The sequence below is a fragment of the Pseudonaja textilis genome, chromosome 2 (genome assembly GCF_049901715.1).
Source record: "Pseudonaja textilis isolate UNSWEBS1 chromosome 2, rPseTex1.2, whole genome shotgun sequence".
NCBI classification, from domain to species: Eukaryota; Metazoa; Chordata; class Lepidosauria; order Squamata; family Elapidae; genus Pseudonaja; species Pseudonaja textilis.
In genome coordinates this window covers 127,353,843-127,373,325 of record NC_141991.1, presented here as the reverse complement: position 1 = coordinate 127,373,325, position 19,483 = coordinate 127,353,843, and the positions used below count along the sequence as shown (strand labels likewise).

Here is a 19,483-nt window from a genome sequence, read left to right as displayed (position 1 = left end):
CATTCTTTTCTAGTCCTTATAGACAAGAAACTAGTTTTAAAACAAAGTGAGACTCTGGGAATTAAAGGTGTCTCAAGAATCACTATTCAAATGCCAGAATTTTAGCGTTTTGATGGCTGTCCTAGTAGGAGAACAGAGAGCATTCCTGTACGGCAGGAAAGCAACTAGTGTAGCCACTGCCCTTTTGGCCTTCTGCAAGGGCATTAACCCAGGCTCTGCCAACTGACTTGGGGTCCTGATGGAAGTGCTGTGTGCTGGAGGTGGCTGGTGGACTCATAGGGAAGAGGCCACCCCTGTACCATTCTGGCTTGTGGCCTTTCTGGTTCTGGACCTACCCAATCTTGTCAAGTATAACATTTATTATTTTAATTGTAAGCTTCCTGGAGTCCCGTTGTAGACTGAGATGGGCAAGATATACATTTAATAAATAAATAAACTAACCGCAGAGTCCAAACTGTTGTGGTGGGAGTTGAGTTTGGAGACCTCAAAAGAAGGAACTAGGTGCCTTGAGCCTTGCAAAAGACACCCATTAAACAACACTCCCCCTCCCCCGCCCCCGATGCTTCACTGTATGCCTTCCCACCACCATCACATCTCATCTTGACTCCTGCCACATTTGGAACGTGGCTTTTGACACTGTTTAGTGCAGGCTTCAAGCCAGCTGAACTTCCACTTCTCTGCTCAAATAAAAGGCGTCGTTCGCTTTTGGCCTGGGATATTCACGTTTTTCTTCTCAGGTCTCATTCAGAGCTCATTCTATCCTTTCAAAGGATGAACCTCATCCACCAAGCAAGCTAATGAAGAAGAGGCTGGGTTGAAACATTAAAGCTGGCACATCCTGTACCCCGGGGAGATAGGAAGTATTGAAAACCACTGCTTCGATTCCCCAAAGAGACATGACTCGACTGCTGTTAATGAAGCGGAGACAATGTGTATTGGTATTAAACATCCACCGGCTGTGAAGGGGGTAAATGCATACACAAATGTGTGCAAGGCTATGCCTAAACATTTTGACTGCCTCTTTCCAGAATATAAACTCAGTACACTTACACCCCTCACTGTTTCACATGCACTCCCTTCTTTATGACAAGAGTTGTCATAAAATCAAGGGAACAGCCGATATCTGCCTTTTTGTGGGGGGCGGGAGGTAGTGTGTAGCTATCGTGCAGGAGAACGGCGTCTTGGTTGCTAATGTAAAATGTGTTATGCCTTTGGAGAATGGAAAAGCTGCCTCAGTGGCAAGTGGCTGGTTTTTTTTTCTCCTTTTTTTAGGAGTAATTATATAATCTGAAGATGCCTGGTTAGTCTTGCAAGGAGTGAAGAACAGTTGCTTATCTTCAGAGAAGAGCCTCAGTGTTAGGTTTTAATTACACTGTGCTTTCACTGCTGGAACTGAGAAGTCCCAGGTGTATCTCCAGCATCCATCTGACCATCCCACCCTATCTTACAGGTGCTTTTCCTGGGAGCATCGGAGGCTCGGGTGCTTTCGCCGTGAACTGAACCAGCTCAACCGATATAACCCCTGTGACTATGTTCTGGGTTTGTTTGTTTTTTTTCCTCTCAGGTATGAGATTCCAGACACCCAAATGGCTGATGAAAAACAGCTGCAGATCCTGCAGGAGAAGGCAAATTTCCGCAACTTCAAGCCCAAACCTTTTAACATGCGGGAGTTCTCGGACCGAGCTGGCCATGATATCCAGGAAATGCTGCTCTCCTGCTTGTTCCGTGGGGAACCATGTGGCCCCGCTGACTTCAAAGTGGTGAGTGCTTGGCTTCTTGTCTCTCTGAAGATGGTGAGGTAGGGAGCAAGCATTACTTTTGGATCGTGATGTTGGGTATCCATAGAGAGAAGAACCTGTGTTGTGCACGGCGTTGGCATCATTGTGGAGAAAAGAGGAAGCAGTCTGCTGTATTGACTTGTTGTGACAATGAAGATAGGCTTATTTCTTTATTATTGCTTACATAAACTTATAGACTACTACATACAGCACATTGACTTGAAGTGTTTTGCAAGAACAGGCAGAATTTTAAAAAATGTAGCGATTAAAAAAAGAAAAGAAAACAGGCAAACAAACAAACCTCAGCCCACATTATATAAAAGCTGTGATCAGACAAAATAAAATGGAACCAAAAAAACCCAAATAGAAAATAGAAGATAAACCCAAATGCCTCTTGAAAAAGAGGCTGTCTTAATAGTCTATTGAAAACCCCAACAATTTGGGTATGAAATGGACCTCAAGGGATAAGCACAGTTTGGGGCTATTCCCCCAAAAGAGGCCTCTTGCTTGCTTTTGAGATGGAGATCCAATGCATCCTCTTTTGAGAAGACCTCACATTTTACAGAGGAGATGGACCTCAAGGTAAGCAGGAGCTGTGCCTTTTAAAAGTGCTTTAAACTAGCTATTTGAATTTTGACCCAGAAACCTACTAGCAACCAGCGCAGTGACAATTGCACAGGTGTTAATGCTGTAGAAATAACACACCTCCAGCAGCAGCAGCAGGACCCTTACAAGCTGAATTGTGTTCAAAAGCAACCTCATGTAGTGTGCATTACAGCAGTTTGATTGCAAGGCAACAAGAGCATGAGTCACCGTCAGAAGGACTTCCTCTTTGAAAAAGCACTGCAACCGTTGAAGTTGTGCAAAAGTTCCCATAGTCATGGTCTCCCTCTACTGTTCAAGCAGGAATCTTGATAACCTTCCCTTGCAGATCTGATCTTTTAAGGAGAGTGTGGTCCTTTTAGACCTAAACTAAGAACAGAAGGAAAGACTGTTTATCTACAAACAGCACTTCCATCTTATTCTGATTCAGTTTGATTTTGTTGTTGCTGCTGCTGCTGCTGCTGTTCCATACAAACTAATTTGACTAATTTCCCCCTGTATGTTCCATTTAGTCCCTCACAACTTTTAGGAAAAAACCAAGGACTTCCTCTCTTATCTCCAACCTTGCCTGGGATAGCAGTATATAATTGAATATAATCGGCACATAAAGAGCAGCTCACTCCAACTGATCAATTTATGTAACCATTAAATGGCATCAGAGAGAGAACCTAACTCTATGGCAGCCACACATCAGAATATGTACAATGGAATCATAGGTCTGAAAGGGACCTTGGAGGTCTTCTAGTCCAACTCCCTGCTCAAGTTGACAGCAAGAGTCTTATACCATCCCCGCCAAATGGTTCTCCAGTCTATTTTTGAAAACCTCCACCGATGGAGATCCACAACTCCAGGAGACAAGCTATTCCATTTATGAAGTGTTCTCACTGTTGGAATTTTTCCCCTTAATTCTAGGCTGTGTCTCTCTTTGACAGGCTTCCATCCATTCTTGCCCTGCCCTCTGGTGTTATAGAGAATAAGTCAATCACTTCTTCTTTGTGATAGCGTATTATAGTTTTAGAAGACAGTTATCATGTCCGTCCCCCCAGGCCTTCTCTTTGATTGGCTAGACATACTCAGGTTCCTCAACTGTTCATCGTGCAAGATAGCCCCCAGACCCTTTATCATCTTAATTGCTATTCTCTGCACCCTTTCTAGGATCTCAACATCTTTTTTGTATCATGGTGTCCGGACCTGGATACAGTATTCCAAGTATGGTCTCACCGGTGCAGTGTAAAATGGTACTATCACGTCTCATTGTCTTGACACTATCCCTCTGTTGATGCAGCCTAGGATTGCATTGATATTTGGAGGGACGCTGCAATGGTGGTCCATTAGGACACCTAAATCCCTCTCATACTTACTATTGTTGAACCAAGCACCACCTGTTCTGCACCTGTGCGTTCTATTTTTCCTGCCTAATTGCAGGACCTTACTTTTCTCATCACTGAGTTGCATCTTGTTGGATAGGGCCCACTGCTCAAGTCTGTCAAGATCATTCTGAGGCTATCCTCAAAAAGTATTAGCTATGCCCCTCAGCTGGGTGTTGTCTGCAAATTTGATGAGTTCAGCTATAAGTTCAACAAGCTCAACTATTCCTCCCTTCCAACTACCAATTGGAACTGCCCTTTTAGGAAGGATCAGGATCACCATAAAATGATTCCCTCAGCCTCACAAATGGTACAAAATACCACAGTCGATATTATTCAATGCCACCAAAATGCCCCATTGTACCAGATATGCACTCCCTTCATGTGGCTCCTGATGACCCATGCCGAAGTCTAAGGGATCTAAATAATTCATTTATCTAGGCTGTGTGACAGCTGAAGCCACACTATCTTCTTCAAAAATCCCGCCCCCCCAATAAGAAGATTAGAAAATGGGCAAAAGTTGTCAAAAATTGCTGTTTGAGAGATCCTCTGCTACGAGGGACACACTACTGCCTCCATCAAGGCAAATAGTTGTACCCCTTCCACTAATGAGGCATTTTTCCTTTCCAAAATGAAGTTTCTGGGTCCAATGCACGATGGTAGATCCTAAGCTACCCTCTCCACTTGCTTAGACTGTGAGTTCAAAAGAATCCAGGGTGATTTCTCAAGATATAACCTCACTAATCTCGCTGTACTGAAATCAAATGGCATCCAATATAAAATGAATATGAGCAACTTTATCAACAAGGACTTAAAAGCATATCACAGCAGCCTGCAAGAAAAACTTCCCACCTGCTCCTCAGCAGAAGGTTGTGGATAAGCTTGTAGAAGGCACTGGACAAGAATCTGTTCTTAACAACCCCATGTTTAGTTGCATCCACTCTTCATTCTCATAATATTGGTCTAGGCATCTCTTTTGACCCTTCAGCTTCTGGAGACCCTTGATTATCCAAGAAGCAGGATCAGTGACTATAGAGAGGCCACATGGGAGCAGTCTTGTCCAACACCTTTCCTATCTCTGAGTTCCAGAGTTCGAAAAAGCGTGCGACAGACCTTTCTGCCTGGTCCCTGGGAAAAATCCCCCATGCATCTTTAGAAAACCCATAGGGTCCATCAGGCCACCCTAATTTATTCCACACCATTGCAGAGATAGAACATAATCCACATATCGACCATATAACAACCTGACCTGATTATCTTGTCTTCCAACACCCAAACACATCTCATCTGCTCTAAGGTCAACACCAGAACTAACACCACGACTGCCTGTGTCTGCCAGCCTAGAAGTCATCTGGGAGAAACTCATAGTTACCATGGAGGACGTGCCATGCTAGTCCTATGTAAATCCTACACTTAGAGCATTACTGAAACCCTCCCATTTCTAATGGCTTTGGGACTCCAACGCCAACCTGGCAATGAGATCTAATTGTTCAGGCAGGGTTGCTGCTGGGTAGCAGAATGATCAGTACATATCAGCAGCCATAGTTTGACTCTATGGCCCAACTTCAACTCTCAGGCATTCAACACCTGGTTATCTATAAATACCTGGTTATCTATAAAAGTATACCTAATCACAATTAAGGTGTCACAGAATGCAGCCCCAACTCCCCCTGGTCTTGGAGTTGGGGCTGCTGACCCAAACAGAGAAGGGTAAATCTTGCCATGGTTATATCCATGTCTGTGTCCAATTGTGCTTCCTTTCAATGATGCCTGGCAGGTCTGCACATTCATCTACCACCAGGTTTTGGATGAATGTGGTCTTACCACACAGAAACGTGACATTCAACAGCAATAGCCTGAGGCCACCTTCCAGACCCAGAAAGGAGGCGGATGGTTTAGAAGCAGGCGCTTTCCACAAAATGAGTCTCCTTTCTCCTGGATGGGCAAGACCATTGCATCCAGCCATACCCCCACCAATAACCCATCGCTGTAGGAATTTGTTGCTCAACATCAGCATCTTCTGAGATTTCACAGATCCCTCCCAAACTGTTTTCATATCCTACACTAACCTACTCCCATATCACATAACTCAGTGGGGCAGCATATCACCCATGCTACCCTGTTTAGAATAGTAATAAATGCAGGAAGGGTTCCCTAATACCCAGCTGTGTGCTCCTCAATGATTGCTTCCAATTTTGAGCCATTGTGGGTTCACTGCAGGGTGACAGCAGGACCATGCAGGATAATTAATTCAGTGCCTTCTGTCCAAGCTGATGACACCTACTCTAAGTTTAGTTAATACCATTTGACATAGTTAAATGATGAAATAATTACCCACCGATTTAATCAATTTAAACGATTGCTTTTTTTAAAAAAACAAAAACCCGCTGTGGGAAATATATACAGGAATCAAAGACAATTATTTTGAATAACTAATATACTTTGAGAACCAAATATAACATGTCCAAAATGTGAGTTCCTATGAAGGAACAGTTGAAGACATTTTATACCCTGGAGATGAGTTTCCTACAGACATCTGAGTTCTGTGTGATGAAGAATGTTGGGAGAGAAAAAGCTTTAGACTGATTCAGTAGGACTCGTCTTAGGGCAACATCTGGGAACTTGGGCAACGGGTACTTTATCATTTAGAGTGTTTTTGCATCCAGTACACAGGGTGCCTTGGTATATGCTAATGCCTATATGTCTCTATTAAATGGGATTAATTCCAGCTCCAAACTTATTGATTAAAAGACTATGTAAATCCAGCATGCTATTATCTCTGATGGGTGGAGCTTGCAATTCCATCTTGTTGTTGCTCTTCCCCTTCCTCTTCCCCTCTCTCTTCCTCTGTCTCCTTCTCGTTCCCATATATTTGCAAAGTGTGCTTTGTTTTGCACTGTGCTCAGCTAGTTCTTCCAGAAAAGCTATCAGTTGCATGTCGCAACAAGAGGATTTGTTTATCAGTTGGTTTGTGGCAAAGGCGGAGGTTGAACTGAGACTGAGAGGGAGTCACTGGGCTAAGATTCCCCAGCTAGCTTCCATGCCTAAGAGAGGACCAGACCCCGAATCTCCCTGCTCCTAGTCGAGCATCTTAACCACTGTACCGTGATGTCTCCATTGTATAAAGAACCATAAAGATCGTGGATGGTTCAGAGCAGAGTTAACAAATAGCTGCTGAGGAAATAAATTTACCATTCTGTATCCTCAAAGGCAAAAAAAAATTAATCTGTTGGAAACCTGGATTTGCCTAGGTGTATGGCAATGAATGCTATGGCAACTGTGTGGACACAGTAAGGCATTGTGGCCCAAGCTGAACCGTGCATGTTTGTGGCTTTGGAAAGATGCTCTGTTTGGGGGAGGGATATGCAGCATTAAATAAACAACAGGCAGGGAAACTGTTACGGGAGAAAGTGGCTGTTTTCCAGCTTCTACAATTTGCTGTCCCTTTAGAAAGAAGCCTCTGGTAGTAGTAGCTAGATACAGGTATTGATATGGAATGGAAGATATGAGATATGTTTATTAGTACCCCTGAATTGTTTTGATGCCTACTGCTCTTGGCTGAAGTTAGAGCTTCAAGACTGTTGCAGAACAGAGGTTTCCACTTTGCTATGATTGGCTCTGGATATCATGGGGAAAAATAAACCAGCTTGATATGTGTTTGCTTTTGCGTTGGGCTACTATTGCTGCTTTGTCTCATCCAAAGAGAAACTTCAGAGGGTTCTGTTGCCATTGCTGAAGTGGTTTAGCTGTTTAAGCCTCTTATTTCTAAAGGGCAAATCAGAGCCAAAAAACAAAAAACAAAAGTGAGGATCTCCAGTAATGGCTCAGTCAAGTTCCATTGTGAGGGAGCATGGAAAAAAAAATGAAATGAAATGAAGAATTCCAGGTTAGGAAGTAGATCTGCGGGGATCCACGAAGGTTTTGCCATCCACAGATTGTGTGCAAATGAGAAACGCAATTCCCCAGTGTGATCCGTCAGCTCACAAAGGAGCAAATGATCCATACAAGTTCAGGTATTTGATCCAAACAAATTGGTGGAAAGGAAAGTTTCCATGAGGGATATGGAGATGTGACATTTAATGGAACAACTGTATATTCTCGGTACTGCATTAATTACATAGACTGAATAGAATTATCTACTTTTGTTTGATTTACCAGAATCAAGAAGTAATACCAGAACGGTATTACTGGATTGCCTGCAGGCTAGTCTGCCTCTCTCACGTGGAAGCCCTACATAGCGCAGAATTGGTATGCAGTTTCCCACACATGTTACATGGGATTAGTGCATGGGAGAGTTGATTCCTAAAGGCCTTTGCTCCTAAGAAGTGATTTTACAGAGCCAAACTAACCTTGGAAGACAAAAAAGAGAAACAAGGCTGACATGGAAAGAATGTCGCCAGACACCACTGCTTACAAGTAAAGCTTGATTGTGCGATTGGGAATAAGGACAAAGGACCAAACACTTGTTAACAAATTTTCTAGTGTGTAATTGATTTTCATTTCATGGATTGTTGGTTGCAGGTGCGTTATGGCTCAGGAGCATGGCGTGTAGGGAGGGGCATGGCAGGTGGGGAGGCAGGCATTAATCCACCACCTTAGCCTCCTTCAGCTGTTCTATGTTTCATATTTGCAATACTGCAAGGAGAAAGGCTTCCTAATATTATAAGTAACCCACATAAACCAAGGTGCTTTTTCAGGAGGCAACTGGACTCTCTTGTTTTCTCTTTGAAGATGTTTCACTTCTCATCCAAGAAGCTTCTTCAGCTCTGACAGAAGCATGGGGGGATGGAAGGATTTATACCCCTTGCAGACAGCTCAGGGGTGGGATGCTACCGGTTCGGACCAGTTCAGGCATACCTTCGGTAGCTCCGAAGAGCAGCTGTCATAGAACCGGTTCAGTCTGACTTGCTCTGAGGATCTTCAGTTGGGCCCTCCTACCTGCCCAGACTCCTAGGTCCTTTTTATCCTCTCAACTGTTGGGTGCATCAAAACACATTGCCCTGCTAATCAGCTGAGAGGCTCAGAGGTTTTACTTTCATCTTAGGATATGTGCAATCAGCGAACCGGTTGTTATGCCGGTAGCATCCCACCCCTGAGGCAGCTGGTTATTTGCATCCATTTTAGAGGGTCGTTGGAGCACTTGGAGGTTTATCTGTGTCCTCAGAGTGACCTGAGTAGTGCTCCTGGTTCCTGTAGTCTGCAATTTTTCCCCCCTCTGGAAATCCATTTCTACTCCCAATACCATTCATAGGATGTTCGTCCCAAATTGTATAGCTAAAAGTCTGTAGAGATTCTCAGTCATCCAGGTTATGGTTGTCCCAAAGGTGATTTTTCCAGTTGCCTCCTCGGGCAAACAATGTGAAAACAATGTGAGACGAGATGGGCGGCAAATAAATTTAATAAATAAAAAGACTACATTTACATTGGCTGTAAGACCATGATGGCAAGTCTGTGTGCCACGTAAGTCACAGTTGACACACCTTGCTGTTCTTGGTGACATGCCAAGCCCCTGGACCCCCTGGAAGTCGCGTGAGAGGGCCCTGCTCTAACATGGCCTCTTGTGGACTCCAAAAACCATGCAAGCATTCTCACACAATTTCCAGAAACTTCAGAGAGAGCAGGGCCCTCTCACAAGGCCTCCGGAGCGTCTGAAAAGGGCATGAGAACAGGGAGAGCTTTTCAAAGACCGCAAGAACTCATAAGAGAGCATTCTCCGAAGTTTCCAGGCCTTGTGGAGTAGGTTCAGATTGGTGTTTTGATAAATATTTACAATTATGTGTTTATCAATGAAGTAATACATTTAAATAATTTAATTTATTACTCTTCGCTATGGATTGTTTCTCTTTCATCCGAGCATTCTTAGAGCATTCTTAGAGCAGTGATGGCTAACCTTTTGGGCTTGCGTGTCAAAAATTCAGAAAATGCCTACTTTGATTCTGCTGGCATCTCTCTCTCTCTCTCTCTCTCTCTCCCTCTCCTCCCTCTCTCCCTCCTCCCCTCTCTTCTCTCTCTCTGAGATGCCAACGAGAGAGTAAATAGCAGGCATTTCCTGAATTTTTGACACACCAAGCATTGGTGGAACTCAAATTTTTTTTTACTACCGGTTCTGTGGGCGTGGCTTGGTGGGTGTGGCAGGGGAAGGATACTGTAAAATCTCCAGTCAGAGCTGGTATTTGCCGGTTCTCTGAAATACTCAAAATTTCCACTACCGGTTCTCCAGAACTGGTCAGAACCTGCTGAATACCCGCCTCTGACGTCAAGCCCCAAAAGGTTAGCCATCACTGCTCTAAGAGTACAACCAAAGCCCATAAGGAAATTGTGGCATTTGCAGAGGAAAGGCACAGTGTGTATTAAGGAGGAAAAGTGAAATAGAGTGGAGGATGTAAAAAAGCACTAGAACTTGATTCAGCTGAGGTTGATGCAGTTGGGAGGCCTCAGGCTCGACAGAGGCCTAAACAAAAGAAGTAATAAATAATTTTGATAGGAGAGGTTCAAAGAGAGCTGAGAGGACAGAAGGGTGACTGAAAAAGGCCAGAGGGGAAAGGTTACAACAATGAAAGTGAGAGATAATCAAACATATAAGTTTTAGGGCAAGGGGTTAGCAGAAAGATGTCTGATACTATCTTACCTTATGACTGGTGGGCATCCTGCTCTGCTTGCTTATAGCTTCTGAGAGATTTTGATCAGGAATTGCACAAAAAGCAGCCACCTTACCTTCAGTTCCTTAAAAACTACAAACTTGTACCTTAAGAAAAAAAAAAAGGAGAAGGCCCGTCGTCCTCCAGATGCTTAATGTGCCCAGTGTTAATTTTTGTAACAGTGTGGTGCCTCTGAAGGACTGTCTCTAGCTCTATGAACCTCTTCAGAGGTAATTTATAGTCCCTGTGACACGTACTGCCACATAGAAAGGTAGGATTTTTGTGAATGTGAATCAAGAGTGCCCCAATTGCAGAAATCCCTTTTGAGGGAGATGAGACTGGCTCCTTTGTTATGTACGGCTTGGGTAAAGAATGGTTTAATCTTCTGTGTTTTTACGCTTGTGTATTATATCATTATTTCATTGTAATAGCAGAGATATTTTCACATTTTATTGTGCGATATGATTTTTGCTCTGATATTACAGGTTTTTATTATATTGTTTATGTTGTTTATATTGTGCACCGCTCTGAGAATTTGGTTGGAGAAGAGTACAGTTTATCAATTTAAGAGAGATATAAAAGAATAAATAAAATTACAGAAATATGGGAACACAAAAAATCTTGTCATATGTTTCCCTAGATACTATGGTCCTTGAAAATTTAGAAGCCAGGATTTAGAGGGAATAATCTAAGTGAAATAAAGATTTTCAGCACTGGGGAAATACACAAGACTTCTTCAAGAAGCTCTCAAGTAAAGGCTAATGAGATTCCCCTACTTCCAAGATCTTGGTCTTTAGATCATTCCTGCAGTAGAGCAGCCGACACCTCCTTCTCTAGCTAAGTCTGAATTTCAAAATTTTCATGTGGAAAGCAAAGAGAACTGTGACCCCCCCAATTTTGTTCAAATATCCCGATGCTTGTCAGGGCTGGCCACGGCTGATGGAAACTGGACCCTTGTAACACATGGATGGGCACAGGTTACCTAGCATAGTCTGACCATAAGCTATCCTTCTTTCAAAACCTCTGAAACATACCCCATGTCTAATTCAAAGCCAATGATTCAAAGCTGGAAGAAAAGAGATTGGACACATGGATACACACATTAAAAGAAGACACGCTTTTCACATAGCGTATTTTGTACTGAAGCGTCTTTATCAGCTTGGTCAGGAAGCAATCCCGGGTTTGTTCTGTAGGGGCACCAGAGTTGTGGACTCCCTCCCTAGGAAAGTTTGATTGAGTGCTCTCTCCCTGTTTAAGTTTATGGCAAATGGCTAACTTAAACAGAAAGACTTTTTAAGTGTATTAATTATGGTTTCTATTTTATTTTGGTTTTAATCAGTTATACCAGCAGTCCCCAACTTTTCGGGCAACGCGGATCAGCAGCAGAGGTGACGGCACTGGGGGGAGGGAATGGTTGCATGCACACACACACCGCTTGCACAAATGGAGCTTTGCGTACTCACACACTCGCCTTCACTTGTGTGGTCCAGTTCCCAATGGGCCCTGAACTGGTACCAGTCTATGGGCCGTGGGTTGAGGACTCCTGAGTTATAATATATATTCATTTGATGCTTTTTTTAGGACCAAAAACTGCCCTATTTACATTTCATCAATGAATTTTAAGAAATCTTAGTAGTGACAGAGAGAACTCTTACCAGGTTTATTTCTAATCCAAGAATGAAGAAGACAATTGCTTGAATCAGAGATGAAGTTTATTCTAAAAATGCAACATACCAATATCAGCTGTTGAAGGTGGCTGCAGTTTAAGTCTCTCTCAACAGCCCCTTATAGAGGAAAGTCTTGCCTTTTTTGTTCTTCAAAAGCATGCAAAAACATGGCCTCTTCTCCAGGAATTCTAAGGGGGGGAAAAATGCACTCAGCCGGCATTCCAAGAAGTGGCACCTTTGCACTTAGACACCATACTGACGTAGTGGTTTTACTACCAGTTCTGTGGGCATGGCTTTGTGGGCGTGGCTTTGTGGGCGTGGCAGGGGAAGGATACTGTAAAATCTCCATTCCCTCCCCATCCCACTAACCTGCTTTCCAGCTCCGTTCTCCTGTGCAGGGCAACCAAAGAAGTCCCAGCCAATCAGCTGGGACCCGGGAAGCATAGAATAGATGGGGGTGGGGCCAGTCAGAGGTGGTATTTGCCAGTTCTCTGACCTACTCAAAATTTCCACTACCGGTCCTCCAGAACTAGTCAGAACTTGCTGAATACCATCTCTGGTACTGAGCCGTGGTATCTGCTTGATTTACATTTGTTGATTGGAAACAGTAATCTCTTTGGGGAAAAGGTTCCCTGCCCCTATTTGATCAAAGAAATCGCAAGTTAAGTTTTACAGAGAGAAGAATGTTCACCCAAATACAGTTTCAGACAAGGAAGAATGTCACTTAAAATACACTGGTGTCTTCCATTGCTTTTTGATCTTCATTCTAGAGCCTGTTCTAATTTTGATTTTGAATCTTTTGTCTTGATTTCAGCAGGAAGAACGTGTGGTAGCAGGACTCTGATTTTTTTCCACAGAGGAGGTTGCAAATCAGACGAGTAGGAGTGTCTAAAACGTCTTCCTTTATATGTATTTCGAATCTTTTGAGGGAGTGCTAATCCTGTCTGTTAATCTGTGCAAGTATTTCAGAGCAGGGAACAGCCCACAGAATAGATTCTCAAAATTCTTGCTGTTCCTGCAAATTAAAATGCTAAGTAGTGTGTCTGTAGTGTAAGGTAGTATTATAGCAGGGTGGATTTGGAGTCATTCGTTCGTTCTTAGTATATAGCTCACACCTACACCAGCCAAGTGTGGCTCCAGCATTGCTTATTAATGAGACAACTCATAAGAAATTTAAGTTTTTAGGTTGTAGTGTCATATGTCTGCTTTCATATGGGTAAATTCCATTGAATGTAACCGAGTTTATAACTGAGTAGAGCTGCATTGTTACAAAAGCAAGAATTACTTTGTTTTGTGAGAAACACATCCAGCTTCCTTCCAGCCCTCTTCCCAAAGTAAAGTAAAAGGGAAATTATGAGAACACAGCCTTGGGATATTTTTTCAAGATCTAGAATAATGAAGTCATTTGATGCAGTGAAATAATTGATCCGTCCTAATTATGGCAAGTAAAGAAGTGATAATGAGGTTTTCAAATGTTGTTTGTGAAAGATGTACTTGTAACAAGAATTTGATATGAAGAGGGAGAGCCAGTTTTGCCTAGCGATAAAGGCACCAGGCTATAAACCAGAAAACTCTGAATTTTAATCCTGCCTCAAGCATGAAAACCATCTGGGTGACTTTGAGCCTATCATTCACTCTTGGCCCAAAATGTCAGGCTTGGGTGATAAGTTTGTTAATCAATTCCTATCATAAGCAATGGACCAAACATCTGAGTGATCAAAAAAAGTAGACCCCATACTTGTGGGGAAAATGCTAAGAGGGAAAAAAGGGGGGATAGAAAGAGAATAATCACACAGGGTCTGAGTGTTTCCTTCCTTCTGATGGGTTTCTGGCTTCATGCTAGCAATTTAAAACACTTCCCTGCATGATTGTTTGCATTATTAATTAAAAGGGTACAGTAGTCTTCCAACTGGGTGAAGATCTTCCATTAAACCGTAATGGGTTTTACAAGTTGAACCTCTGCAGTCATGAATAAGCATATCAAACTTCAGTGGAGCTGACCCCCCAGGGATCAGGCATTGGATTGGAGATGTAGTCCATTAGCTTTCCTATGAAATTTTCACTGCTGATTTCTGTGTTTGTGTCTAAGGTGGGATTTTTAAGCAGAGGGTTAAAACGTCTCATCTTTTTGCGATATCTTTATTCGCTGTATGCATATAGACCCAACAGCTGGACTGCATGCTTTTTTTTTTTTTGGTTTACCTAAATAGCTCTTCATCTAGCGTTGGCATAGTCTATCCATGTCCCTCCTTTGCTAAGTTATTACTCTACTGTTATCCAGATTCATTCATTGTGGGAAGACTTAGAAGAACATGCCAGACAAAAAAAATCTAAACAAAAGCTGCATTGTTTCGCTTTAAAAAAGAGCTAAAAGAAAAGTCCTCCTCCATTCAGCTATAACCACATCCAGAGCCATCGTGTGAACCAAGTACACAATAGCATTATCCATCCCTCCTTGTAAATGGATGAAGAATCCCTATTACATATCTTAAAGCTTGAAAATCGTACCTTAGATCTTGTTGTAAGGTCTCTGTCAGGGTTCCAGTATTCACCCCCATTTAAATCATGAGCCTCTAGCCAGATCTTTCAGAGCTTAAAGAAGATTTATTAAGAGTGAACATGCCGGTGCTACCTGGGTGTAGCCAACTCTGAGACACATCATTCATTTCACCATTGCTACTGGTCTTCCCCCACCCCCTGAGTGTATCATAATTCGTATTCTCCAATGGGACACATCCATAGCCAAGAGTCATCAATCATGCTCTCCAGTTATAATTTTGGTGTTGGTCACCTAGAAATTATCTATGAAAACATTTAAGCACTGCTTCCCCCCTCCCTTTCTGCTGGCAACTCTTAAAAGACCAGAGAAATGTTTTATGAGTTGATAGTCTCCCTTTCTTATTGGGAGCTGAGTAAAAACAGGCAATATAGCATAATGTGTGTTGAAGGCTGTACATATACAGCAGGCCCGCTATCATCTTTGGAGAATAGCAGGAATTCTGACATAAAGTAAAGGCTGCTGAGCAGAAAAATCTAATTGAGACAGCTTTCCAAAGAGAAAGAGATTGTGTGCTGGCAAAAATTATCAAGACCAGAGATGCTGGGTGAAATTTCCAGTGGAGGGTTGTTGTTTTTAAAAAATATCTTAGCAAAGCATGTATATCCTTAAAACGTAGAAAAGCAAATAATTGCCTTAAAGATCATTTGGAAAGGGGCGGTGGGGGGGGGGAGAGAAATGGATTTGAGATTTTTAAAGCCAGTTTTCTCCCATGCACATTTATAAAATAAGTGATTGTGGGGCAGTCAGTGGTGGGTTTCAGGACTAAAAACAGATCATAAGGGTATCTTTTCCAAGGGTATATTTTTCAAGATATTCTGTGGATTCTCAGATGCCCCTGACTTAAGCTTCTGGGTCTGTATTTAGGCTTTCAAAACAAATTTTAGAAAAAGAGATTATCTCCAGAAATTAAGCAACAATACCTCCAAGCTTGGCACCAACATCTAGCAACACCTAGAGTCCCTACATCTAGCAACCATCCAGAGTTGGGAATTGGGTGGCATAGAAATTTAATATCTTATTAAATTATTGTTTCTCACATCCTAGCTGAATGCCCAGTGTCAAATGCTGCCCCGAGGCCATTGTGCCGCTAGAGGGATGAGAAAAGGCTGCTGTTTTACACTTCCCTACAGCACTCCAGTGGACTGGATGGCTTGAATTCTTCGGGGCATTATGGGAAAGAATTTCAGCAATAACTAAGTAAACATCCTAAATAGCGGTTTCACAGTCATCCTGCAGCTACTAGCCAGAGTGAGCATTGGAAGAGAATGAGAGAGCAATCCCAGACATTTACCTGAGGACATCCTTGATCTTGAATCCAAGTCTTACGGTTGCTAAACATTTCAGCATCTGCCAAGCTAAGGGAGGAGCTTGGCAGCAGAAGCAGTCAGGAAGATAATTCCATAGTGGAGCAGAGTGCAGACGTACCTGGGCACCAGGCTCAGACCTTTATCTGTGACTGCAGAAGCTGAGTGCCAAGGCCCACTCAATTGCTTGGCTGGTTTTGGCACAGAGGGGAATAAAACTTGTCAGAAAATCCTGCTTCTTCCTTGAGCAATCTAATCTTCTTCCATCTCTCTTTTCTCTCTATCTACTCTGCCCAACATTCTGTCCCCTTTGTTGTCAGTGGGTCCAGTCCATCTTTCCGCATCTTGCTCTCCTTGAACTCTCGCCTCACGTCTCTCTGCATCTAGCACCATCCTGCTTGTATTTCTTTACCTCTTGCTCCTTCTCCAGAAACATGTTTTGCTGATAGCCAAAGCTCATTCCAGGAGGGAGACTCAGTTGTGTGTGGGGTGGGGGGAGAAGGCTCTTTCTCCTCTTCTGTCTCTCTTTCTCCTGGAGCACAGCTATAATGAGATGTCAGGCACAGAAAACCCAGCCAGAGTGAGAAAAACAAACAGTAGAAAAACAGAAGCAGACATCAAAATGCTTGGTGTATCAGTGGAATATAATTTCTAGTCACTCATTTTAGCTTCTCAGTCTTTCTTCCACCCCATCACCTCACCCTGCTCTGTATGGCACAGTGTTTGTTTCATGCTGTGGCAGCTTGCAAGATCTGTTGCACAATAGAGTAGACGCTGCTTTCTCTCTTGCTAACTTCAGCAGGAAATTATATGGTAAGTGTGCTTCTTTGCAAGAAACGTTGGCTGATCAATGCCACCAAGAGAAAAGGTTTTGCTTACAAGAATTCAGTCTCTGCCAGGCCTTGAGTTGGGAAGCTGAGCACCCGCTCCTTTCTTTGGTTCTATGAGGACCGTGATGAAGAACCTCACCTCAATCTCATATGCAAGAGAATACTGTCCCAACTCCATCTACGATCAGTTCGTGGGGACCAACATGCTAATAACCAAGCATCAGGGAAAAGTTAGCCTTGGAGCATTTATAATTTGTGTTCGAGCCACAAGATTTTCATCGCCTCTGTTTGTTCGTTGGATGTTGTGTCTGGAGCTCGGTGGACCAGAGAAAGATCCAGATCTTTGGTTCAATGAGTTTTATTGATCTCCCAGTTAAGACTATCAATCAATAAATCCTACTTGATTACTCTGTTAATGGTAGAACTTTTAAGCATGTTTAATGAGCCACGGTGGGGCAGTGGTTAGAATGCAGTACTGCAGGGCTACTTCTGCTGACTGCCAGCTGCCTGAATTTGGCAGTTCTAATCTCACCAGGCTCAATATTGACTCAGCCTTCCATCCCTCCAAGGTGGGTAAAATGAGGACCCAAATTACTAGGGGCAATATGCTGGCTCTGTAAACCGTTTAGAGAGGGCTGTAGAGCCCTATGAAGTGGGATATAAGTCTAAGTGCTACTGCTATTGCTACTTAGAACTAAATTCTACTGAATCTAATGGACTGAGGAGGCTTCCCAATGGAGATTTTTTTTCTGAACAACTTTCAATGCTGATTCATTTTTTCCCTTCCCTAATGGATTTTTGTCTGCGTACATGTCAAGTTCATGAAAAGGAAAAGTTAGCATCAACGCTGGGAAACAAGGAGGATTAACTGTGGAAGATGTCATCTAGTTGGGATTTACTAACAATTCCCTCCTGTCTAGATTTTGCAAAAAAAAGATGTTCTCCTACCTTCATTCCTTTACAAGTTGGAGGCACATTGAGGTTTTTGAACTTGCAGGCAAGGAGTAACAGAGCTGGGTTTCATAAACTTCCTAAGGGCGAGTCTTTAACCCACTTGTTCTAGGGAGTTCTTCAAGGACCTCCCATGTTTAGCATCTATATATGAAGCTTTTGTGAAGGATGCTGAATGGGCATTCAGCATCCTTCACAAAAGCTTCATATATAGATGCTAAACATGGGAGGTCCTTGAAGAACTCCCTAGAACAAGTGGGTTAGCTAAAATCCCCAAGATATCAAGTAGAATTCTCCTAATGCCACCTTCTTCTGATAGGTAACGAGAGAGAAAGTACAGCAAAGTGTCCCACCCAAACCCCAGTTGCTTGAGGTTTCAAAAGGATACCCTGGTCAGCAATAACAAAAGCCAAGGAGAGAGACAGCTCATCTAGACTCTTTCTGGAGTTCCTGAATTGCCCACTCCCTCCCCCAGCATCCCTCACTTCATTGCCAAGTAAAATGAAAAAAATAAAAAAAAGATATGTGTTTTGGGGCCTTTTTTAAACCTTAAGACACGATTGATAAATGTTATGCTTCACCCAAATTTAACATGCTTATTTCCCTTCAAACAACCCCAAAGGGGGGAGGGGGAAATCAGAACTTCAGCTTTGTATACACTGATGATGTCATTACATTACCATCCTCCCCCCGTGGCCCTAAAGGGGAGTTGTTTGTTTGATGAAAGTGCGGCCCCTGGCAAAAAAAAAAAAAAGTATCGGTCCCAGCCACTGAGAAAAATCAATCATTCTAAAGTGGGGAGAAAAAAACATTTTCCAGATCAAAGTGAGGAAATTCTGGCTTGTGGTGAAAATGCAATCTGAGACATCCTGTCTTGTTCAGGGCCCAACATCCACGTATAGACAGAGGGATACTTTTTTTTTTTCTTTACTAGATGAGGCTTGCACACCCACACACTTGTACAAACATGTTTGCCCTTAAAGTTCAGCAGGCTTGACTGAAGTTCCAAATCAAAGCAGCACACAGTGTCCGGTGGTCCCAGCTGTACCAGATTCGTGAACGGGTCCAGATTCAAAATCAAGGTTGTGAGATTCTCAAGTCACATGGAGTGGGAGTTAATGGGCAGTTATTGTCAATGGAGAGCTTGTGCACTCTGCTCCATTTTGGAATGGAATGGAATGGAATGGAATGGAGTAGAGTAGAGTAGAGTGTAGAGTAGAGTAGAGTAGACTGTAGAGTAGAGTAGAATAGAATAAGAATAGAATAGAATAGAATAGAATAGAATAGAATAGAATAGAATAGAATAGAATAGAATAGAATAGAATAGAATAGAATAGAGTTGGAAGGGACCTTGGAGGTCTTATAGTCCAACCTCTGGCTCAGGCAGGAATTTCAGACAATCTCTTCTTAAAAACTTCCAGTGTTGGAGAATTCACCACTTCTGGAGGCAAGTTGTTCCACTGATTCAATTGTTCTAACTGTCAAATTTCTTCTTAGTTCTAGGTTGCTTCTCTCCTTGATTAGTTTCTATCTATTGCTTCTTGTCCTGCCCTCAGGTGCTTAATATTCTATTCTATTTTAATGGAAGCAGCCGTGGTGTAGCTTGTTTAAGAGGGCGAGACTCCTGCACAGTCTTACAGAGCATCTTTGCTCTACTCTCTTTGCAGCCAACAGAATGGTAACATGGGGAGAGACAGTTATTCCTGTGCCTGCGCATGTTTGCTGTTTTTACCCACCTCCTCTGCCTGCTCAGATGCTAGTCCATCTGGTAGTGCTGGACTGGCT

The 19,483-nt window shown here is 42.8% G+C and overlaps 1 protein-coding gene across 2 annotated transcripts in view; it reads left to right on the top strand.

Annotated features, from left to right (window-relative positions):
* ASIC1 (acid sensing ion channel subunit 1) overlaps window positions 1–19,483 on the top strand; it is a 224,358-nt gene that overhangs the window by 6,264 nt on the left and 198,611 nt on the right. For both annotated transcript variants that reach the window (XM_087922991.1, XM_026717477.2), the window contains exon 3: window positions 1,565–1,760. In XM_087922991.1, coding sequence (XP_087779117.1) covers window positions 1,565–1,760 — 196 coding nt within the window. The remainder of the gene's footprint in view (window positions 1–1,564; window positions 1,761–19,483) is intronic.